This window comes from Nanorana parkeri, unplaced genomic scaffold, assembly GCF_000935625.1.
Source record: "Nanorana parkeri isolate BGI_ZX_2015 unplaced genomic scaffold, ASM93562v1 scaffold136, whole genome shotgun sequence".
In the NCBI taxonomy this organism is placed as follows: domain Eukaryota; kingdom Metazoa; phylum Chordata; class Amphibia; order Anura; family Dicroglossidae; genus Nanorana; species Nanorana parkeri.
The window spans coordinates 2,009,972-2,033,127 of NW_017306404.1; the positions used below are offsets into that span (position 1 = coordinate 2,009,972).

General features: G+C 43.4%; 1 protein-coding gene across 1 annotated transcript in view; it reads right to left on the reverse strand.

The window, feature by feature from the left end:
* Positions 1-900: 900 nt before the first annotated feature.
* The window catches only part of LOC108785010 (serine/threonine-protein kinase D3-like), an 85,734-nt gene continuing 63,478 nt past the window's right edge, over positions 901-23,156 (reverse strand). Inside the window, exons 14-18 of the mRNA XM_018553980.1 lie at positions 20,600-20,761; positions 12,232-12,330; positions 9,473-9,740; positions 5,858-5,943; positions 901-1,430 (exon numbers count right to left, since the gene is read on the reverse strand). Of these exons, the coding sequence (XP_018409482.1) occupies positions 1,251-1,430; positions 5,858-5,943; positions 9,473-9,740; positions 12,232-12,330; positions 20,600-20,761 (795 nt within the window). The 3' untranslated portion in view covers positions 901-1,250. The remainder of the gene's footprint in view (positions 1,431-5,857; positions 5,944-9,472; positions 9,741-12,231; positions 12,331-20,599; positions 20,762-23,156) is intronic.

The following is a 23,156-nucleotide window of genomic DNA, read 5'->3' on the forward strand; positions in this document are numbered from 1 at the left end:
CAGGTCATTTGGGGACGCTGATGTCATTACAACTGGGCGGAGCGAGCCGCGAGATCACGGCTGGCTTCGCCCAGCTGTCATTTGCGTGGAGATGGGTTGGCTTTGGCCGACCTTTCTCCACACTTTCGGGTGTCACTACGGCTCAGCCGAGCTGAAGCATATGTGTGCGGCTCGGCAAGTGTACGTGGCCAGTCATATAAGCACAAAGTGACAAGACGTGGGACTTTGGGCTGGACTTCAGCTTTAAACATTGATAAAATATAGACTTTTTCTTAGTTTTTTAACTAGAAAAAAATCCTTTAGTGAACTTAATACCCAATTTCTGTTTATACCTATGCACTGTACTAAATTAATTTCTGATACAATAATTTAATTTACAACTGATAACATATGAACAATTGACTATGAATAAAACATTTGGACATTGCAGTAGATACTGACAGATTGTCAAAACTCTTTAATATCACCCTTGCTGACACAAATGACTGTAAAAATCAGAAAATATTTATTGGTGTAATAATGTGAAGGCCTTTTAACACAGTCACACATCTCTCATGTATGTACAAGATAAATATTTTCTTATTTATGAACAAAAATATAATTTTCTAGAAAATGTTGAAGTTACATAGAGGCCACATTATTATGAATACATTTGAAAAATTACATACTGGATCTAAATACACAGCTATAAAGAGACATATTGTGTAAGTATACTGTAAGAATATAGCAGCCCAGATAGGCTTTGGGACCCAGCTGCAAAGGTTTCATACCACAAGCCTCTCTAATTGATTCCAATTCAGGAAGTCATTTAGGGAGACCCTTTAGTACAGAGAGTACAAGATAAACATTTGTGCAACACACTGGAGTATCCACATGCTTAAGAAAAAAACAGAGCACCTCCATTATTTTCAGTACTAAGACTCAGCACTAAGACTAAGCCTAAAGGGGCACAACATAAGAAGCATCTATACACAAACAAGTCAATTATATCGGTGGCTCCTGAGCTTTTGGACTTTCAGTTCAACCCCTATTTTAAACTATTTAAACATTTAAAAAAATAGAGATTTTCACACATACGTTTCGGTTAGTGCATAAATATTGCAGGCTCTTTTCTTTATGGCTCATGTATATTATTTGGGCAGTGGGCTTGAGCCTAAAAAAGACCATGTAGTATCTTAACATTGGCCTACAGCATTATGTCTTTGGTTTAACCAAATAGCTGTGATCAGCCATATGGCTACAAGAAAAAGTTACTCTTCATCTTCTTCCTCGGTTTCATCATACTGGGGTCCCATGACAAAGTGCTGGGGGTATTCAATGCCACATTCTTCAGCAAATCTCTGCCAACGGGCGTCATCACTCTCATGGGTAATGTATCTTTCACCAACTCTGGTTTCTAATTCACGGAGGTCCAACCAAGTCTGAAAGTCCTGTAGGAAAATACACAAAAATTAATACAATTGTGTGTACAATATCTGGAAAAAGTTTGCTTTAATATAAAATAAGAACTTTCTTTCTAGTTCATTGAAGGACACGAGATTCAGAATCAACTTGGTTATACTGCCAGCTACATTAGGATTTGGACAATGGAAAACAGTGGCCAACAGGTATAGCCCCTCCTACTTCCGGCATGCCTCATTTGTTGCTTGTGTCATAGGAGGATGGACATCTTTTCTCTGCTGAGAAAAGTTTAATGTTTTTACTAGCCATTTTTTTTATTTTCTGAAACATTTATTTCTTCAATCAACATTTCCATACACACTGCTTGAGCTGGTTTCCATATACAGATATCTGGATAGGTGTATCCACGCAAATTACTTTGGAGGCTGTACCCAGACCCCCCTGGACTAGATGACTGTTAAGTTAGCCTGGGCACTTGGGTCCCACATTGTGGCACTTTCCAGACCTGAGTGTACTATGTTAGTTAGCCATGGAGCACATTCCAGGATCAGAGCCATGGAAAAGCCTCTGGTGTGACCCAGTCTCTTGTGAATAGGCAGTGTGGGCCGAGCACCGGGGGTTACTGAACTACTAGGACCGTTGGGAACCTTTCTTATCCCTATTTTCTTGCGATGATGCACTTAGTTAAGGGGAGTATCATGCATGTGCATACCACTTTCTTATTCCTGACAGTTAGACATGAGGTAAGCTCTCCAGCTAAGCTTCTAGCTGCAAATGACCTGGGGATCTTCCCCAGTTAGTCTATGCTGTCTGCCTTGAATTACCTGGTCACCTTTGGTTTTCTGAATTCTCCTGCTTCCAGCAGCTGGTTCAGGAGTATCTTATAACCTGAGCTAAGTTGTTCCTGTCTGGCAGCACAACATGTTGGATTCCCAAATCCCACTGTAATAGGTCCCATCCAGCTTTGATTTACTAGCGGTGCTGCTTGCAGTGCCCCTTCTAAAGGGCCTGACACCAACAACAATTGTCCTCTACTTATGTCCCTACACTCCTCAGAGTATTTATTTGCTTCATCAGGCAAGGCTCCCTCCTATGTTCTCATTGTCCGTTTGCGTTTCCTGTCTGTGAACATGCGGAGAACTCAATAGCTAAAATGCTGAACTGCCAACAGACATGTAAGAACATTTACTGTGCATGCCCTTCAAGAAGCAGCGTCTCTTTGGAGCTGCCTTAAACACCCTTATCAAGGATGTCATCAAAGATGTCACTAGGAGTAAGAAAACTCATCTGCCACAGCAGAAAAAACCTAGACCTCAGGCAGGGAAGACTTATCCCCATTTAATAACAAGAATAGTTTATTTTCTTACTCCTAGGCCTCAACCTCCAAGCCAGGTACCTAGTTCAACCTCAAACCTTGGGCTTCCAAGCCTGTCTCAGATGCCTGAATCTAGGAGGTGGTTTTCAGGGACTTTAAGGTAGAGTTCCACTCCCTGTCCCTTCTCTGGTTCATGGCTTCTAACCCGCCTGCATCTCTGCACAGAGTAGCAGACCTCCATGTAGCACTTGCAGATCTTCTGGATCATGGGATTACCATAACAGTTACTAATGCATAAATGTTCCAGGGGTTTGTGTGAACCTTTTCACAGCCCCCAAACCAAAAGAGGACATCCATCCCATTTTGGATCTCAAGGCCTTAAATGTCTTCATTTGGGTCAAAACATTCTGCATGGCATCCACCAAGTCTGCCATAGCCTCCCTTTATCAGGGAGACTTTCAGGCCTTTGTGTACATCAAGGACACTTATTTTCATTTGTCCAGTGCGTTTGTGATTCTTTTACTTTTGTGGGTCCCCAGCACTACCAGGTTGTGGCCCTGCCATTGCATCTTGGGTGTTCAACAAGGTGCTGGGATCTGTTTTAGCCTTGCTACACTCCCAAGGTATCTCTAATGTTGGATATATGTGGATGACCTCCTATTGAGAAAACATTCAGCAAAGGTTCTGACTGATAATGTGGTGATCCAACCTTGAAAAAGTTAGATCCTAAACTTTTTCAGTGTTGAAGCTGACTCACTGCTTGGAGTATCTAGGCCTTATGCTACACACAGCTCAAGCCAGCATTTTTCTTCCCCAAGAGAAATTCCTCCCAGACTTGGACCCTACAGTCCAGGAATTGCCTGTTGATGCTCCATGGGCTCTTCAGGACCTTCTTTCTCAAGGCCCGGTTTATAATCCTGCTTCATGGTTGCTGAAATTACCAGCGTGGCTGTTGAAGCCCAAGTATTGAGAGACAGGGGGACCAGCTGAATCAGTGATTCCCACAATGTTAAAGGTCAGGAAGTCTACTTCCCGCAAGGTCTACCATCATAAGTGGAAAGCATACTTTGCTTGGTGTGAGGAAAACACCTTTCATCACAGGAAACTTGTCATGGGACAAATCTTCATCTTTTTAACATCAGGTCTGGATCAACAGTTGGCCCTAATTACCATCAAGTTCCAGATCTCTGCACTTGTAATCGTGTTCCAGACAGAATAGCTTCCTATTCTTTGAGCAAGACCTTTGTTTAGAGTGTCTCTCAAGTAGCTTTTCGGCATCAGGCTATGGTCACCTAGATTTGCAAGTCTGCCCCTGGTCTCTTCACACATTCTCTAGGTTTTACCATGTGGATGGTCAGGTGTCATCTAATGCCAGGTTGGGGGGTAAGGTTCCTGAAGACAGCCCTAAGTTTTGTTCTTGTTATGTAGGCATGGTAGTGTTTTGTTGCTGTTGCCCACCCCTCAGACTGCTTTTGGGCATCCTTATTGTTGCTGGATCCTGTATCCCTTAATGAACCAGAAAGAAAATTCAATTTATGTGCTTATAGTAAAATACATTTCTTGGAGTTCTTTAAAGTACAAAGGTCCCACAATTCTTGCCACCGACCTTTGACACACGCTTACTCACCCTATGATCTCTCCCTCCTCTAACCATACGGCCGACTCACGGATGTTCTCGACCAAGCGTCAAACCACCCTAGTCTCCCCTCCCTTCCCCACTGTACCCTCCTCCCTCACTGTTACGCTTCTCCTCTGATCTTTTTTTTTCCTGGTCTGCTCTGACCGCAATGGTGGGACTCCCACCAAAACCGTTTCCCCGCCTTCCCCTGTACAGATAGGTGATTGCTATAAGTATGCCTCGTATGTTATACTGTCATATGATGATAGCGATGCCAATGTCTACATTACTGCATTTGCACGTTCACGATGTTCGTGATAGTGCTCCGTTTAACCAATACATTACTGAAAAATAAAAATGTTTTGAAACTAAAAAAAAAAAAAAAAGGTACAAAAGGTCCCACCCCTATTTTTCTTTACTATGATCTTGCTGGAAAATATTTTAAGGGTGTAGGAAACATTTCCATGCACTAAACACTCCTCCATCATGCCAGAACACTGAGGAGAGAGTGGACAAGGACAAGCACTGCAGTGCTTGTGCAGTATTACTGGAGTACTGCCAGACTGTAAGTAAAAGCTTATTGAATCACAAACTTTTCCTCTTTGATAAAGCAAGCAATTTAACCACATGCAACCACATGCAGTATCACTTAAAGGAGAACTATGAGGTGAGTGAAAATCACTCACCCTCATAGTTCGAGCCGACGTGTGACAATGAAACTGTCACACGTCAGCTCAATAGATCAGGAAGTGAGCGAACACATACCGTCGCTCGCTCACTTCTCGATCCTGTCCCTGCAGAGAGCTGTGACTGTCACTCACGGCTCCCTGCAGGGATTCCCCCCCTGTCCGATCCTCCAGCGCTGACTGGCGGAACGGACGGGGGAGGGGGCGGGTACAGCTGGCTCTGCCTCTAGATAGGCAGAGCCAGCTGTCAATCACGCAGCTGGGTGGATCTCAACAGTAATGTCGGGATCTGTCCTGGCTGCGGCGGTCTCAGTTTCCTGCAAGCTGTAGCTTGCGGTATACTGAGGTTTTATGTCACGGGAGGACACTAGTTTGTGTCCTCCCGTGACCCTTAGGAGAACTATGGGGAAAAACACTTAACCCATAGTTCTCCTTTAACATGCCACTCTTAGCATGAAATATTATATATTACAACTTGATGAATCAGGTCCAGAGTTCAATATATTTTCTATGCATTGGGCTGCATTGCTGATTCACATGCATGAATGTTCAATAAATATAAAATTCTGATATTTTGGTTATATGTGGGGCTTTATTTACCTTATTTCTTGTTATAATAGAAAGATGTTCACACACAAATACCTGGATCGCTTTGTTTCTCACTCATCCTGTGGCATTTTCCATAAAGCAACACATTAAAAATTCCCCACCTGGTAATTCAAGTCCAGCAGTCTTGTCACTGATGACTACAGTGGTTTTAAAAAAAATACCTAAAAACTGAAATTTCAGCTTTGCTGGGAAAATGCAAAAGAGATAGCAGCTGACATGGCCACGTACCTGCATCCATGGTTGACTAAGAGCCTTGTCCACACTGAATCTTCTTCTGATTTGCACTTGTAACAAACTGCTTATAAGAGTAATTGCTAAAAAAAATAAGGAAGCATTTATTTATTATTATTTATTACCAAAAGGCACATTTTCCATACTGATGCTGCAGCATTGATTTTACAAAATGAATACAGGTTAATCAGATCAGACCATGTCTGGTGTTGAACTTTGCCACTTTCAGGCTAGGTTCACACCTAGGCGATTTGTCGCACGATATCACACAAAAACACAGATTCACATTGAAGCCAATAGAGGCTGTTCACACCTTTGTGGTTTGTCGCGCGGACGAAATCGCCTAACGCGCCAAAAGGTGCAGGAGCTATTTTCAGGTGGTTGTCGCGCGGTTTGGGTCCCATAGACATCTCTATGCATTGAAAACCGCGTGACAACCGTACGGTTTTAAAAGCACAGTTGTGCAAATGAAAACACCCGAAAACAGCTCACCAGCTCAATCGCCTAGGTGTGAACCTAGCCTCACCAATCATGATAAGTAGGTGGTTAACCTGGTTTCACTCCAGGGATGCTATTTTAGTCCAGTTTTTATGTTCTCCATGTTTAGAAATGTGTGATAACATTGGCCTGTTTCATACAAAATATCCTGGTAGACTAACTAGTTCCTAATGAAATAGGCCATAAAGTGCATGCGAGATTGTGACAGGGTCATTATTTTTTTCTTGAGTTAATATAAATGGTTGTATATACTCTGTAAACTACTGTCTATCCAGTAAGGACACATGTTTGTTCACACAATAGGCACAATGGTACTCTATGCAACTGGAGGAAAAGAAGTTTAACCTTTATTTGCAGAAAGAGTAACACTTTTGTAAAAATAAAAATCAATCAACCCCCTCTGGGTGATCTGTGTACATTGCAAGGATTTTACCAAAACTTTGTTGCAAGTTTGTACCCCTTTCTGTTCTGAAGAAAAAGCTGTGTGCCGTACCATGTCCTTTCCAAACTGATTTCTGAATGAGAGTGTCTGGGTTCATAATCAGCAGCTAAGCTTTCTATGTTCTATTGAGGTTCTATAAAGGTGCAATGTCTGCATCCCTTTAGGAGTAATTAACCCCTAGGAAATATCTCACCAAAAAATAAAATTCCTATTGCAAGGGATGACTAAAATTTGACTTGTATCTTAGTGCAGATTTCTGTCAAACTCTGTCAATCAAAGCAGGAAATTACATTTCTGTGTACAGAACGCCTCCAGGTCGCCATATTGCATTGATGTTTTTTTTTACAGTTTTAGAAAATTACAGCGGCTGCCATTTTAAATAGAAAAGTAATTTTAATAACATTAGATTACAACAGTGCTTGTGTAGCAATTATATCTTTTTTTTTTGTGTGTGAAGTTACAGTTGTGAAAATGTAGAATAGTTCTATCTTCTTGATAACTCCCTCTCACTAGTGTTGGGCCAGATGTTCGATTTGAACGTGTGTTCGCCGAACACACGAACTATAAGGGTGTTCCGCTTCATGACTTTGCCCAATCATGGCTTACCTGTTGATGATGACATAAGACTACACAGATGACATAAGACTACACAGTTTGGCGGAGCTAGCTGTCACCGCTAGCCCAATTGTTTATGTTTTGCCGGCATCTGTCAAAATGCCATAATGGGGCGGGTGTTCATTGCGAACGGACAGGATGATGGTCGGCGTTTTTTACAAATTTATTATTTCTATTTATTTTTTATTGTTTTATTTCGTCAAGTCGTCGTCGTGGACAACGCTGGATGTTGTTATTGACTATGGATTACGTCAGTGGATCCATTTTTTGGGTCTTTTGTTTTTTTTCCAAATAAAGGATTTTCTCAAAAGTCTGGACTTTTTATGTACAATTTTTATTTAACCCTTTAGTGAATGGGTAGGGATATAAGTACCCCTTACTCATTCACAAGGAGGGGAGGCAGCATCTGGGTGCTAAAGGGGTACCCTGGTGTGAATAAGCCCCCTGCCCGCATCCCATAACCAACGCCCCAGGGGAAGAGGAAAAGCACCCTCCCAGTGCGGAGGGCATGTGGCCTGGTAAAGGAGGGAGGGGGGAGGCCACTCGCTCGTCCCCCCCCCCCTTTCCGGCCCTGCCAGGCCTATGCTTGGATCAAGGGTCTGGTATGGAATTTTAGGGGGGACGCCACGTTTTTTCTCCCCATTTTTGGGGGTGGGGTTTCTCCTCAATATTCCTACCAGACCTTAAGGGTCTGGTATGACTTTGAAGGGGAACCCCACACACTTTTTGGGGGGTCTATGGCCTGTTGCTCTCGTAATGTGCTGGCATTCACAAATTCTTATATAGTGTAATTCCTCTGGTACTATACACCTGCCCGCATTGCAAGATGTATCCCGTCATACTCCCCCAATTGCTTTTGGGGCTGTTTGGAACTTGGTACTATGTTCCACATCTGGTGGACCTGCCCATGGGTATCTAAACTATAGATTAGACTCTACAACCTGATTTGTTCCCTCTTACATTTTTTTCTACGGAGGGATCTTTGTGAGGCGTTATTACTAAAACCCATTTCAAATCTGAAGCGTTTACAGAGGACTTTAGTCTCCCATATTTTTGTTGCTACTAAAATGACTATTGCTAGATCCTGGAAGTCTTCGTCCTTAAGCTTTGGGGAAGTCAAGTGTCGTCTCAATGGTATTTTAGTTAATGAAAAGCTGACAGCAAAATTGTCGGATACGCACGATCGCTTTCTGGTGATCTGGCAAACGTGGATTGACTACTCTAGACCGCCTACTTTTGGGTCCCAACTGTTGTCCATTTAAGGATCTGGTGCCCCAACTCCTCTACGGTTTTGGTTCTTTTCTCTTCTACTCTTTCTATTGACTTTCTTTCCTTCTCCCCTTTTCCTACCTCCCTTGTTTCAACCTTTCCCGCCCCTTTACTCATTGGTCACACTACTTCTGTTATCCCTCATTGGCCCCGTTGCCAAGTGCTAAATGTACTGTGGTCTCTGCTTAACAAATGGATGGCCCTTCTAGTTATATGCATTTTCCATTTGCCCACTAGCCTTTCCAGTGATCCCATTGTCCATTTATCATATGTTGTTGCTTATTGCGGCTACCTTCATTTGTATTGTATTGTACTGTTCAGGATTCGTTTTTACAGTGAGACACTTGGTTATATGGTGCTCTGCGAAGCATTCACTTTGACTTCTTCTTGTGTAATATATGCCTTGTTCTTATTTTCTTTGAAAATTCAATAAAAATATTGTGAAACAAAATGTAGAATAGCCACCCACAGGAATTGGTTCTAACAAACGTTACAGACTGTTTCAAAAAAGGGTTGGGTGTGTTTATAATTGGACAAAATATAAATGGCTACTAATACCTTTAAGAAATAACATTGTAGAATGTCAATCCAGGAAATTTTCTGAATGTTTTCACTATTGGAACAAATCAGACCTTGCTTTATATGGGTCCAGATTTGATTTTTTTGTTTGTTCTGGTTAAGTAGGCATCTATTTTTTCCAACATGACCAACTCTAACTACTAAATGTAACTAAACCAATCATACTACTGAATCTATGACAAACTTAAAAAATGACATGGTTTTCTTACCATCATTTGAAATTTCATTCCAGGGGTTCTTTGGAAACATAAAAGCTGCATTTCTGATTTGATCATTTATATCTTCATCTTCATTAAAGGGAAATGTTCCACTAAGGCTGACATAGATGATTACACCAACTGACCACATATCAAGGGATCTATTATAGCCACTGTTTCTTAAGACCTCTGGTGCCAAATAAGCTGGGGTCCCAACCACTGACCTCCGGAAAGACTTTTCCCCAATGATGCGAGCAAATCCAAAATCACAAAGTTTTACCTTGTTATAAAAAATAAAAAAATGTATGGAATACACTTAAATTAGGCATTTCTCACTAACTGAAATGCTATATTCATTTCATCAAAATGTTAGACAATAACATTATATTCATTATTATAAATAAAAGTAACATTCAGTACTGTGTGTCTAATACACAGATTGCATTCCTGTCAAGAATAATATGAATAAGAGGATTCTTGTCTTACCTGTAGAATCCTTTTTTTGGGAGTACATTACTGGGCACATGATAGTATTCTGGAACATTGGGTTATACGGTCACATTCAGGAGATAGGACACTGGCAAAACAAAGCTGTAAGGACAACTCAGTATAACCCCTCCCACTCCCAGAATGCCTTAGTTTTGTAGCAAGCAACAATTGGAGTGGATCATAAGGCGGGGGGGTACCCGTGTTCCATAATGTACTTCAAGAAAGGAATGTTACAGGTAAGACAAAAATGCTATTTCCTTGATCAAACATTACAGGACACAAGAGAGTATTCTGGAACAATGGAAGTCCAATTAAGGGTTGGGAAAAACAGCAAACAAAGGCTAACATAGCCACAAGAAAAAAAAATAGAAAACATGTTAACAGAAGGGCTCAAGAGAGCCTACAGAGCCCCCTGAAAAACCTTAAGACTGAAGCCAGCATCAGCTGAGGCCTGAAAATCCACCTGGTAAAATGTAATGAACATGTGACCAAAACACCAGGTGGCAGCTTTGCAATCTGAGAAACAGAAGCTTGATACTAACAAGCCCATAAAACACTAACTGATTGAGTGGAATGTGCTCTGACCAAGAAGGGGGAAGCCTTGCCCTTGAAGCCATAAGTTTAAATGATGAGCTGTTTAATCTACCTTGCAATATTGAAAAAAAGAAGCAGGCTGTCCCCTATGGGGACTTTCAGGAATGACAAACAGAGAGCTGGACTGTCGAAAAGGTGCTGTAGCTGAGAGATTGGAATAGCGCATACCACATCCAGACAATGGAGGGAACCCTGCTTAGGATGTGTAGGAGAAGGGCAGAGATATGACAGAACAATGTCCTGGTTAAGGTGGAAGGAAGAAACCACTTTGAGAAGAAAAGAGTCTCTGGGCTTTAAAAAAAACATTGTACTTGTTGAGCACAAGAAATGGTTCTTTACAAGTTAAGGCCACCAACTCAAACTCGCCTCTCGGAAGTGATGAGGATGGGGAAAATTCTTAACAGGTTCACAGGACAGTCTTTGAAGAGCAAACAGAACCAGGTTTCAGATCCTACAAAGTTACTGGGAAATGTAGAGGAGTAATGATATGAGCCTTCAAAAAAGAGAGGGAAGCGATCTCTGAAAAAGAACCCCTTTATGGTATTCAAGGCAAAAGCGTGATCCACATCAGACTGGAGAAAGGACAGGATTCATCACACAAAGAACTTCCTGGGAAGCTATTTCCTGGTCTCGCACCAAGAAAAACACACATTCTAAATTTTATGGTGACACTTTCAGGTCGATTTCCTAAGAACACTAGCAAAAAACAGAGGCATGATGGAAGCAGGAGGGATTATACTGGGCTGTCCTTACAGCTATGTTTTGCCAGTGTCCAATCTCTTGAAGGTGACAATATAACCCGATGTTCCAAAATACTATCTTGTGTCCCATAATGTATAATCAAGAAATACAGATCCCGCTTTTTTTTGACTGCTGATAAAACACACAGCGTGTGTGGTGCCTGACACAGTGCCGATCCCAGCACATCGTACAAGTAATGTTTCAATCAGTTCTACAGTCACAGCAGGGGGTGAGGCAGTTGTTCCTTGTTGCATCCTGTTGCACTTAGAAAAGTAAGGCATGCCATTCTTGTTATAGTGCACACCATCGGGTTTCCACTACAACGTGTTGATGTGAATAGTGCCCATTCATTACAATGCAAATTGCCTTGCAATGCAAATGGTGTGAATGGAGTCTTAGTCTTCAGATGAATGGAACAATCGCCTTGGACTTTTCTGTTCCTGTAGAACTGAATGAAATGTCACTTGTGACATTTCAATAAAGTTCTAAAAAAAAAAAGGTTCACAGTAGAATTTGCTGGGATTGGTGCATCGGCACTGTGTCGGGCACGGCACACCGGCCGCAGTGCATTTTGCCAGTAAAGACATCACCCTGCATGTGATCAGTATGTCAAAGCTGACATAGTGATCACATGATTAGGAACCACCCTGACTGGATCCCAACTGTCAGCGGACACCCTATCTGACACTGAGATCTGGTATTGAGAACCAGCAATAGTGCAAAGTGTTGGCTTCTGGTTCTCAAAGAGAACAATGCGCAGGGCATTGTGTCAGGGAACATATATATAGTCTGGGAGCAGGAAGGGGTTAAAAAAGAAATATAGTATATTAATGTAGTATATTGATATCTGGCATTTTGTTTGCAGCCAGGAGGTTGCCTGTATGTTGTATTTTAAAAGTGTTTTTGTGTTATGTGCAGTCCCCTTGCTTTATTAGTTGATATCTTACTTGTGGAAATGGATCCTCTGTAGCCAAAAGGACATTTTCTGGCTTTAGGTCACAGTGAACAATATTCTTTGAGTGAAGGTGCCTCAAGGCCATTAATATCTGCAGAAAAACAAACATGTTTTAACAATTATATATGCAATATAAATATATGTTTTAACAATTGGTAGAAATCATATGCTAGCTTTTTTACATACTTTTTTTCTATATGAATATATGTAAAGGTCATGCTAAAGCTGATCATAAATGCTCCATGAACTAGATCATTGATTAGTAAGTTAATTACCAATATTTCTTTACCGCTTCACTTCATGGTAAACAAATGTCCAAAAAAGAGCCCCTACTAATATGCCAAGCCGTTCACTGAACTTTACAAGCCTACCTTTATTTAGCCATCCATTTCAGGTTAAAGTTTAGGGCCCATTCATATTAGCCCTAGCTAATGCGTTGTGACAGCTCCAGTAATCTGCATTGTATTGCATAATGCCAGAGCTGTCACTGTTTACATTTTTTGCTTTTTAAAAAACTTTTTGTGGAGTGTACAATGTGTAAACTCCATTCAGATCCCTGAACAACAGCGCGGTGCGATGTGCTGTGACCTGTGGTGGGATCTAATGCGCTGCAATAAAATGAAGCATGTTTGCATTTTATCACAGCACACTGCCTACTGCATTTTAGTGGGAATGGAAAACATAGAATACAGTTGTTTTCTATGTGTCCTAGAGATGACTTGCATTGATCTGGTGCAGCACAGCGATGTGGATGATGTGGATCACTGCACTATGTGTGCACGGGCCCTCACAATTACAGCTTAATAATAAAGTGTTTCTGATGGCCTGCTCATACATAGTGTGGTGATCTGCCTTGTGTCGTACTGGATCAACAAAGGTCACCGCTAGGACAGTGCTTTTGAATACTGTACAGTACATTCACATTAGTACATGTTCACAATGAGCTTACAATCTATGGTCCCTACCTCACATGCATTTATACACATGCTAGGGTTATACTATTTACACAGGAGCCAATTAACCTACCAGCATGTCTTAGGAGTGTGGGAGGAAACCAAAATACTTGCAGAAACCTGGCAATCACAGGGAGAATATGCAAACTCCATGCAGATATTGTCCTGGTTGGAATTCAAACCAAAGACCCTAGTGCTTCAAGGCTAACCCCTAAGTCATTGTGCTGCCCTCTGGTTGAATGCTGAAAAGTAACTCAAATTGTTCTTTAATAGAGAACTATGGGTGTAGCACATGCAGAGTATTGCTCCTGTAGTATATGCAGAGTATTGCCCTGTGAAACACTGCACTGCATTTCTCTGGCTAGACTGATAGCCCACAGAGACTGGAGGAGAAACTCTATTAGCTTCAGCTGCAGGATTGTTCTTGGATTGGTTACTGTTGTAGCCAAGAAGGAAGCCCACCCCTAACAACAAAGGCAAGGAAGGACTTGATTGGATAGCAGCCCAGAAGAGCTGTGATTGTCTGCCAGGCTGTTTAGCCCCGCCCACCACCCGAGGAGAGCCGACTTAGGAGATAGAGAGGGAGACACAGGGAGAGAGACAGACTGGTATGCTGCGACCAGACAGGGGAAGTGTCTCTTGTGTTTTGTCTCTTGTGCACTGCCAGAGTCTGTATTCCTGTGGAGACCTATAAAGGGAGGTGCAGGCTTGAGAGGGAAGTTTTCAGAATGCTATGCTATCGCCTGATCTCTGAAGATGTGCTAACAGTACAGTGACATCTAGAGGTGGATTTCAGTACTGCAGCCATCATCATCCCGATTGGGGGATTCTGGGGCCTGATTTGCACCCATCTCCATCCAGTCGGCTGAGACAGCTACCAAGCTACCGATTGCTGCAAGGAAGATATATAAAGTGGATCTAAATGGTGAGAGATCCTTTTAGTTGGGTATCGTTTTACTCGTTGTAACCTCATCTTTTATATTTCATTAAAAATGGGTATTTTCTTGTGTTTTGGGGCATTTAATTAAATTTTTCACTAAATGTTGGGGTTTAATAAGGAGTTGCGCTAATATTGCGCAACATAAAAATTTGCAACTACCACCATTTTATTCTATAGGGTCTTGGCATTCAGAAAATATATAATGTTTGGGGGTTTTAAGTCATTTTCAGGCCTAAAATGTGGAATATAACATGGGTGCAAAAAAATGAAAAAAAAGCCTCAGTCATGAAGGGGTTAAAGGACCCCAACGCTGGCAGACTCTGTCTGTGCAGAATTTCCACTGGCCAGTGGTTAGCTCGGACCTACGGGAGCTAGATAGGTTCTTATAGTCAGTCATATTTCCTTTGGTACTTGTTGAACAGTATTTCTGTGTTATGCAACTGACAGTGTCGTTCACCACTCGTTCAGTGCGTTTCAGGCAAGGCCTCTCACTGGCAGGTAAAATGAATGAACACCAATCCTGTTTACTTTGCTGAGCGGTTGTATTGTATCATTGCATTTAAAATTGTCAATCCTGTTAACCAGTTTATCTCTTTCCAGGGCTTATTGCTAGTTTTAATAAAGCCCTTTTAAACGGTGTGTTGGTGTCACTTGGATCCAGGTGAGGGTGAGTCATCACTAGTGTGGGACAGAAGACCCGTATATTACAGCGGCCCTTGCGGGGTTTGCGTTACAATGGGGTAACCTTTTTATCTCATAGTTCTCTTAGGGGGCATGGGAGGACATATACTTGCATCCTCCCGTGACCCAAGGTTCAGTATATAGCAAGCTACAGCTCGCTATATACTGAGAGCACCGCAGCCGGGACAGATCCCGACAATGCTGTCGAGATCCACCCAGCTGGAATCCCTGCAGGGAGCGGTGACAGTCACTGCTCTCTGCAGGGAGATGATCTGAAAGTGAGCGAGCGACGGTATGCGTTTGCCCACTTCCTGATCTATAGACAGTTTCATTACCACACGTCGGCTCGAACGATGACGTTGAGTGAAAATCACTCACCGCATAGTTCTCCTTTAAGGGCTCAATGTCAGAAAAATTCTGAAATGTATGGGTTATTTCACTTCATACAGGAGAATTGGACACTGGAAAGTAAAAAAGTAAAAGCTGTTAGACAGCCAGAGTATAACCCCTCCCACTCAAACCATGCTTCAGTTTTTTGCTAGTCTCCTTAAGGGAATGGTCATCTTCTCTTCTCAAAGAAAAACAAACCCATTTTAATTAATATTCCTTCATTTCTATCAAGATATTTTTTCTTTTGTCAACATTTAAAGGGGTTCTAAACCCTCCGGTTTTTTTGCCTATATCGACTGCTAGCTAGCAGTAGATATAGGCAAGAAGTGTAAAAAAAAAACAAAAAAAACCGCTTAAAATCCTTTTAAACTTACCTCGTTATCGCCGCTCGATCCCCCACGCCGAGAATCAGGAACTGCTCGTACGGCCGCAAAGCATCTTGGGGCGGGCGCATGCGCAGTTCCGATTCTCGGCCGGGAGACGAGCAGAGACGCAAGGTAAGTCTATGGACGCGTGCACCCGCCTGCAGACACCGCTGGATCGGAGAGACAGAGCAGTCAGCGCAAGATCGGAGTGATGTTACACCGCTGGAGGGACACATGAAAACATGAGGAAAGAAGAGGAAGTTCGGAAAAAGAGACATCATTTAAGGTAAGTGCTAACATTTACATTGGGGGGAGGGAAAAAAATGTTGCCTTTAATGTCACTTTAATAATTAACTGCAGAGCCATGAGAGCTCATTTGGAAGTTTTCAAGATTCGTTGATCCTTGGTGCTGCCTTGGAGGTGGTACCCTGACCCCGCCATGATGAAGAGGAGGGGCTGGCCTGTAATGTCACCCTCAGGAACTGGGTCCAGTTTACAGACACTCTTTAGACACCTAATACAGTGTTTCACCTAGCTGCAGGATGTTTAACAAGTCCAGAGCCATGATACACCCATTGGTGGCATCCGCTCCCTGAAAACTCATATGAGCATATGTCCACCTGAGGGGCAAAGACTGTCTGAACTGAGTAGCTGGTCCTTTAATTGGCACTTTCTGATACTGTGTCCATTTGCGGCAAGTTGCTCTTTTAGACCACCCTGCGGTACGTTTTAGGGGCTTTGCCCATTTTTGGGAGCCTGGCAAGTTCTTTTGCTAGTCCCCCTGTGACTTTAATGCTTAGGCATTCTAAGGGAACATTACTTCATCATTAAAATGTGTCTTAGAATACCTTGCATTTGTTTGTGCATCACACCAATGTGTTGCACATGCCCCCCAGTGGCTATTACTGCACCATTACAGTGGAGTCTAGCTTTCCGGCCCTCTCAGCCTGAGGTAAATCCCAGCCACACACCTTCACAACAAGAATCTCTGTGACAGTCACAGCCAGCTATGTAATCTCCCCTGCAGCTAATGTGCGAGTACAATTTATAGGGTTTGTCACAGTTTACTATACTTGCAGTATGGTAGATCATAAGCGAAAGGGGAGTGGTCCTGTGGGCATCCCCAGCTCACAATCCACTAACAGCTCTGGGATGGCCTGTACCGCTGTGCCCTACCTGAGTCTAGACACTTCTCTATCTGGCATGGCTTCCTCCTTCACATTATCTAGGGAGGAATTTTCTGTGGCTATGTCTGATTATATGCAAAAAAAAAATCACCGCTATGATTGCTCAGAGCACAGGGGTCCTAAGGGTATTTCTACACCTTCTCCTTCAGAGTCTGTCTCTGATATACTTACAGCTACAGCTTTTTCTGCAACCTGAGCCTATGATGGTTAGATGTGTAGCCTGTTCTTTTTTAGATGATTTTGACCCTGAGATTCAGTATGGTTACACAACTCCTAAGCTAAAAGACACCATTTTGGTCCTTATTGACATGTTGCGTACATGTTTAAATATGTGGTCATGAGAGCATGCATTAACAGTGGAGGTTTCCTTAAGAGTCTATAACCTTTCAAAACTTTTGCCTTATTGCAACCTGTTTTGTATAGTGACCGGTCTGCTCCTGACTAGGGATGTCCCTTCAAATCCCCGCTGTTCTCCCCGCCTGTGTTGGCGGAGGCAGCGGGGACACAGACCGCTGCATTCCTAGCTGCCCCCGTACCTCTGCTGCCGTCTTCTCCTGGTCTGTCATCTTCTCCGTTCCCCCGTCCGGCCGCGGCACCTTGTCTTCTTCCGGTCCGTCCGCCCCTCTTCCTGTGCCCGTCCGCTCCTCTTCTCCCGGTTCGCCCACTCCTCTTCCTCCGGTCCGTCGGCTCCCCGGTCCGGCCGCTTCTCCTCTGCCCCGCCCCCTCTTCATCTGCAGGCTTTGAGCCATACCCAGCCTGCTATTGGATATTGTAAAATGCAATAGCCAATAGCAAGCTGGCTATTGCACCCGCCCGCTGTCAATCAGCATGGGGGGAACTGATAGAGAACTTTCTCCTTCAGGCCACTCCTCCGCTGAGCCCTGATAGGGCAAAGTCTTGCACCTGACTTTAACAAATCAGAGCTTCAGTGGGCATTTTGTATTATGGAATGTCCGCGGTCGAAAACCGCGAACATCCCATAAAGTTCGGCGCGCGCTCGAACTGCCGATGTTCGATTCGAACACTCGGCCCATCCCTAGTCATTCGACCCCCATACACTTGCATTGAGTTCGAGTTCGTACTCGAACATTTTGGCGGATCGAATGCGAACCGAACACGGGGGTGTTCGGCTCATCCCTACTCCTGACAAGCTGTTTTCCAAGAAACTATCTGAGGAATACCCTATAGCGGAGGTATTTAAAAAAAAAAAAATAAAGGTGGGCAGTTCCCATTGTGGATCCTGCTGTCTCTTCACAAAAATATCACTGTTCATGTTATGACTAAAGCACCAGAGTTAATCCTCACTACACCCCCTGGAGGTGGGAACAGGGTGTGAAAGGGCAGCGAGGAGCACGAGTGCCACAGGTAGGATCAGGCACTGGTGCCAGGAAAGCCGAGTATCGGAACCAGCCGGGCAGCGAAGTACAGAATCGAGAGGCAGGAATCAAGCCCAGGAAACGGCCGAAGTCAGAAGCAGGCAGAAATTAAGAAAGGTTCAAAACAATCCGAGTCAAGGGGGTACAGGCAGAAGTCTTCAACAGGTCAACAGGCACAGGAACACACGCAGCTGAAATACCATCAGCACAGTGAGCAGGGCAGGCTTGTTTAAATAGGTCACTTCCATAATGCTTGTTGTGTCACCTCCTGTGCACTGCTCTTTGCGCCCCACAGAATACTTCCGTCCTGTTCTGTAGGGACGTTTCCGCACATACCTTATACCCAGTAAGAACTTCATGGGACGCACCTTGACATTTCTGCAATCCTGCCTGGATCCACATTTGGCCTTTGGTACTATTAAAGGACAAATATCAGCTCCAGTGATTCTCTTTCAAAGACCACTTGCCTCTCGTAAAGATTTGTTTTGCGTGTTACAAACATAGCTCCACCAGTATGTTCATCTGTGATTTCATGGGATCTCAGCCTGGTTTTGTCAGGTCTTAAAAAAAACTGCCCTTTGAACCAGAGATAGTCATTTGTTCACACTCACCAACAAGGCTGCCTTCTTTATTACCATCACCTCTACAAGGCAGGTTTCTGAGTTGGTGGCCTTTTCTCGTAAAGAACTTCTGGAATTACACAGAGACAAGGTTGTCCTGAGGCCAATGGGCCTCCTTTCTCCCCAAAGTAGTTTCTTCTTTTCACCTTAACATTGTACTTTCATCGCTCTGTCCTGCTCCAGTACATCCGAAGGAGAATTATTGCATATCAATAAGCCGTGGTCCATTCATATGTAAATATCGAGCCTCCGGACAGAACCGACAGCAGAGGAAGGTGGGTGAGGAGGTGTTTTTCCGCCCTCCCCCACCAGCGCCCTCAAGCGCCGGCTCTGGGTATGGGCTGTACCTCTCAACCATGTCTTCCTTCTGACTGACTGATTCTGACTGATTCTCACTATCATTTTGGAGGGTCCCCATAAAAGTTAGTCTGCCTCTTGTTCCACAATGTCTAGGTGGATTAGGCAGCTAATCATTCAACCAACTTTGCTCCTGTCTACCTGGGAGTTGTGGGTGTTTGCACCCACCTTTGCCTGAACCAACACTTCCTGTTATATTCTCTATAATATGAACTAAATAATCCACCAGGGAGAATGGAAACATGATGGCCACAGAGCATTTCCAGACCCAGGAAAATAATCTGCACCTGTGTCCAGACTATGGACATCATTTTCTGTCTTTTCTGCCAGCTTAAAATTACCTAGTGTTTATGGAGCGAAACTCCATTCTGTGCGTCCACTTTTTACAATGCACATGCATGAGTTTTGGCTATACAGTATTTTAGTTGCTCACAGAAGAAAGTCCGGTCGCACACCACAAGCTTCAGTGAAAATCTCATTATGGAACAGGTACACATCGTCCCGCCATGGATCCTCCTCACTCTGACATGTTTCACCCAATAATGGGCTTAGTCAAAGATCTATGTCCTATCTCTATGACTAAGCCCTTTATTGGGTGAGGGCCGGTTCACACCACAAAGTCCACATTCCAGTGCGTTCGGGCTCTGGAACGCAAGCCGGCCGGCTTCCTGCGTTCAGAGGCGGGAGGGGGCGTGAGAGTCCATTGAAGTCAATGGCACCGCAGCCACTCCCCCTGCCCACAGTGCGATCGCCCGCACCCCGAACGCAGGCATATTAGTGCTTGCAGTATTTTTGCAGATCGCACTGGACCGGAACACAGGCACTAATGTGCCTGCATTCCGGGTGCTGGCAATTGACTTCAATGCACCGCCACCTCCCTCCCACTCCTGAACGCAGGGAGCCAGTCGGCTTGCGTTCCAGTGGCTGAACGCACAGGAACACAAACTTTGTGGTGTGAACTGGCCTTGAAACATGAAAGAGTGAAGAGGATCCATGGCTGGACAATGTGTACCTGTGTGCTGTAATAGATTTTACTGCATATCTTGCGGTGTGCGACCAGACTTTTTTTCTCAGTAACTGCTGATGCTGGAGCAAGACGAGCTTGGTGTGCACCCGCCATTCTCTCTAGTACTGCTGTGAAGGAGCAGTGATAATGGGCTATGAAAGTTAGTTATACAGGACTACATATGGATGGGGAAATTGTAGCAGTCCTGGAGGATAAGTGGTCAGCAGAATTGCAAGAGATCACAACCAGTAAGAAATCGGCTCTTGTTTTCTGCAAAGTTCTAAATACTCATAGTCCTTTTGCTATGGGAATATGTGGTATTCTTTGCGGAGGGGGGTTGTATTACAGATATTATTAAAAACATTTATCTAACTAACAAAGCACCATCACTTCCATAACAAAATATATAGACTAACATTCTCAAATAATTTAATCCATAACAGATATATTTGCAGACAGTTTAATCTTCCTCATTCACAATTTACCTGTGTGACAAGAAACCTGGTGATTCTTTCAGGAAGTCTCCCCTTGTCACTTGATAAGATCATTTCCAACATGTCCCCATGCAGCTTCTCCATAACCACATAGATGCGCTCTGGACTCTCACACATAGCTTCAAGGTCAACAACCCCATGGAAACGCAAGTTCTGAAGAAACAAGGAATAACTGTAATAAGGCATTCTGTGCAAATAGGGGTATCAGATTTTTTACAAATAGTCATCAAAATGACTCAACAATTCCTTAGGTTTGTATGTATAGGTTATGCCTCAATAACTCTATTCACTCTCCAACTTGAGTTTAAGGGATTAACCACCCAGTTTTATTCAACAAAATGTTTTTACAGTAGGTTTCTCTTCCAGGGCTTTAAACATCACATTAACTCAACATAAATTGTTCAGCCTCCTGGATATCTTTGGTCCACTCAGACCTTTCGTCTGTCTCTGCACAGACCCAAACTTTCTCACAAGTGTCAGCCTGATATATGGACTGCTTAGTCTCTGTCTGTTTCCACCCAGACCAAAGCTTTTTTTAAATAAAAAAGCCTTGTCAAATGCTGTTTTGTATACTGCCTTGTCCGTGAAGTAATTAAACAGATTAGTTTATTTTTTTTTGCTGGCTATTTTAAAGTGTGCTAGGGGCCCTTTTTGTATATTGCCCTGCCCATGTGCAAATTTCCCCATTTGATTTATTTATTTTGAAAGATGTGAGCAGATGTCATATTTGCCTTTTGCTATTTGTTGCAGACACACACTGGAAATCTTAAGCTGCTTTTTTAAAGTAATGTCTGGGCTTTTGGTGTGTGGCTGAGGCTTTTAGTAGGATAGGGCTGTCTCAAGGTCAGTCTCCTCTCTGTGCATCGCTATATAGTATATGTCCCACAGCTAGGAAACTCAGTGTAAAGTTAGAGACCACATTTATCAGGGGTGGCTTGGTGCGGAAGTGTGGGTGCCTTGATGAGGAAGTGTGGGTGCCTTGATGAGGAAGTGCGGCTTCCCTATATACAGTATTTGCAAATGTATGCAACTAAATAAAGCCTCTATTTTTAATCTTTTTTAGGCTTTACTTGTCTTTTGGATCACATATATTTACTAATGTACTCCTGTGACCCAAAGTCAGCAGTTAGTAGCTGATGCCCGCTATTAGCTGACAGTGCAGAGACTTGCCACACAATATTGTTGGGATCCTTCCTGGCTGCCTAAGTGACAGCTGGCTCTGCCTCTCTAGAGCTAGAGCCAGCCTTTCATGCCTCCTCCACTGTCTGTCCCCCCTAGTCAGTGCTGGAGAAACAGAGAGGGGAGGGGGATGCCTGCTGTGAGCGGTGGCTGACAGTCACTGCTCTCTGCAGAGAGAAGAGACTGTAAGCTGAGCAATCAGCGGTTACATGATCACTCAGTGGTTACATGATCACTCGGCTCTCGATAGCAGTGCCTCAAAGCAGCTCTAAGCTGTGCAAAGAGTATGTTTTACTCTCCCCGCACTTCTCTTTTAAACAGTTTAGTTCAGTGTTTTTCTGACTAGCTTGAAAGTGTGCTGGAGACCACTTTTGTACAGCCTTGTCAAAGTGCCTTGTTTCAGGGCCAGAACAGACACTCTCCTAGTTGTCAGCCACGTACCTTTTTCTATATCTGCTTTTACTAAGGAGCAATCGGCCACCTCGCTACACATGGATGAGTGGTTATCTCCCACGGCAAGTTTACGAAACCCTGACTCATTTGTCATCAAATACTCTGCAGGCAGCTTTCCTGACAGCTGACATTTACCAATGGCAACCAAATCTCTCAAATTTTACCCAGTGAGAACTCTTCTGGCATGACTCCCCAGTCTCTACATCCAAGATTTACCAATTTGCCCTGCACTTCAGGGATTTAGGAGATTTACTACAGAAACCTACTTGTGGACCAGTGATCCCAATCTCTTTATTCATACTTGTGCACTCCATGACTTTTCCCCAATACCTCTTTATTTTGCCATATAGGTACTTTAACCCCTTCCAGAGTTTTAGACTGGATTTCTGCTGTTTCCTCATTATTTCTTGGCTCTGCCTTACCCTGTATGTCTGATGCTGCAGTGAGTGTTCCCTTTCCTTTAAACTGGTCAGCAGCACCTGAGACTTCAAAAGCAAAAAATGTTTGCCGATACACTGTTACATGGAGAGGCCTCCAATACCTCTGCTTCGCTAGTTCTGTGTAAGTTCTCTAGGGGGTTCTTCATATACCAAACTACCTGAAGCTACTTGATGGTAACCCTTGTATCATTATTTACAAACATGAAATCAAACAGTCCTAATCTTAACCCCCTTTGTTCAGTATCACTTGTAACACATTGATCCAATTATTGGTAGTCCGCAGTACCAGCCCACTCATCAAAGGAGGATACACAGAAGTAAATAGCAGCTGAACATAAAACAATTTGTAACTTCCTGCCAAGAAGTCTGTCATAAGGCGAGCCCCATAATCCATGATTAAGCGCCTCTGGGGACCCACATGTGGTTAAGCCTGTGGAGAGACACATTTGCTGAAGTTCTAGACGATGCGTTTCTCA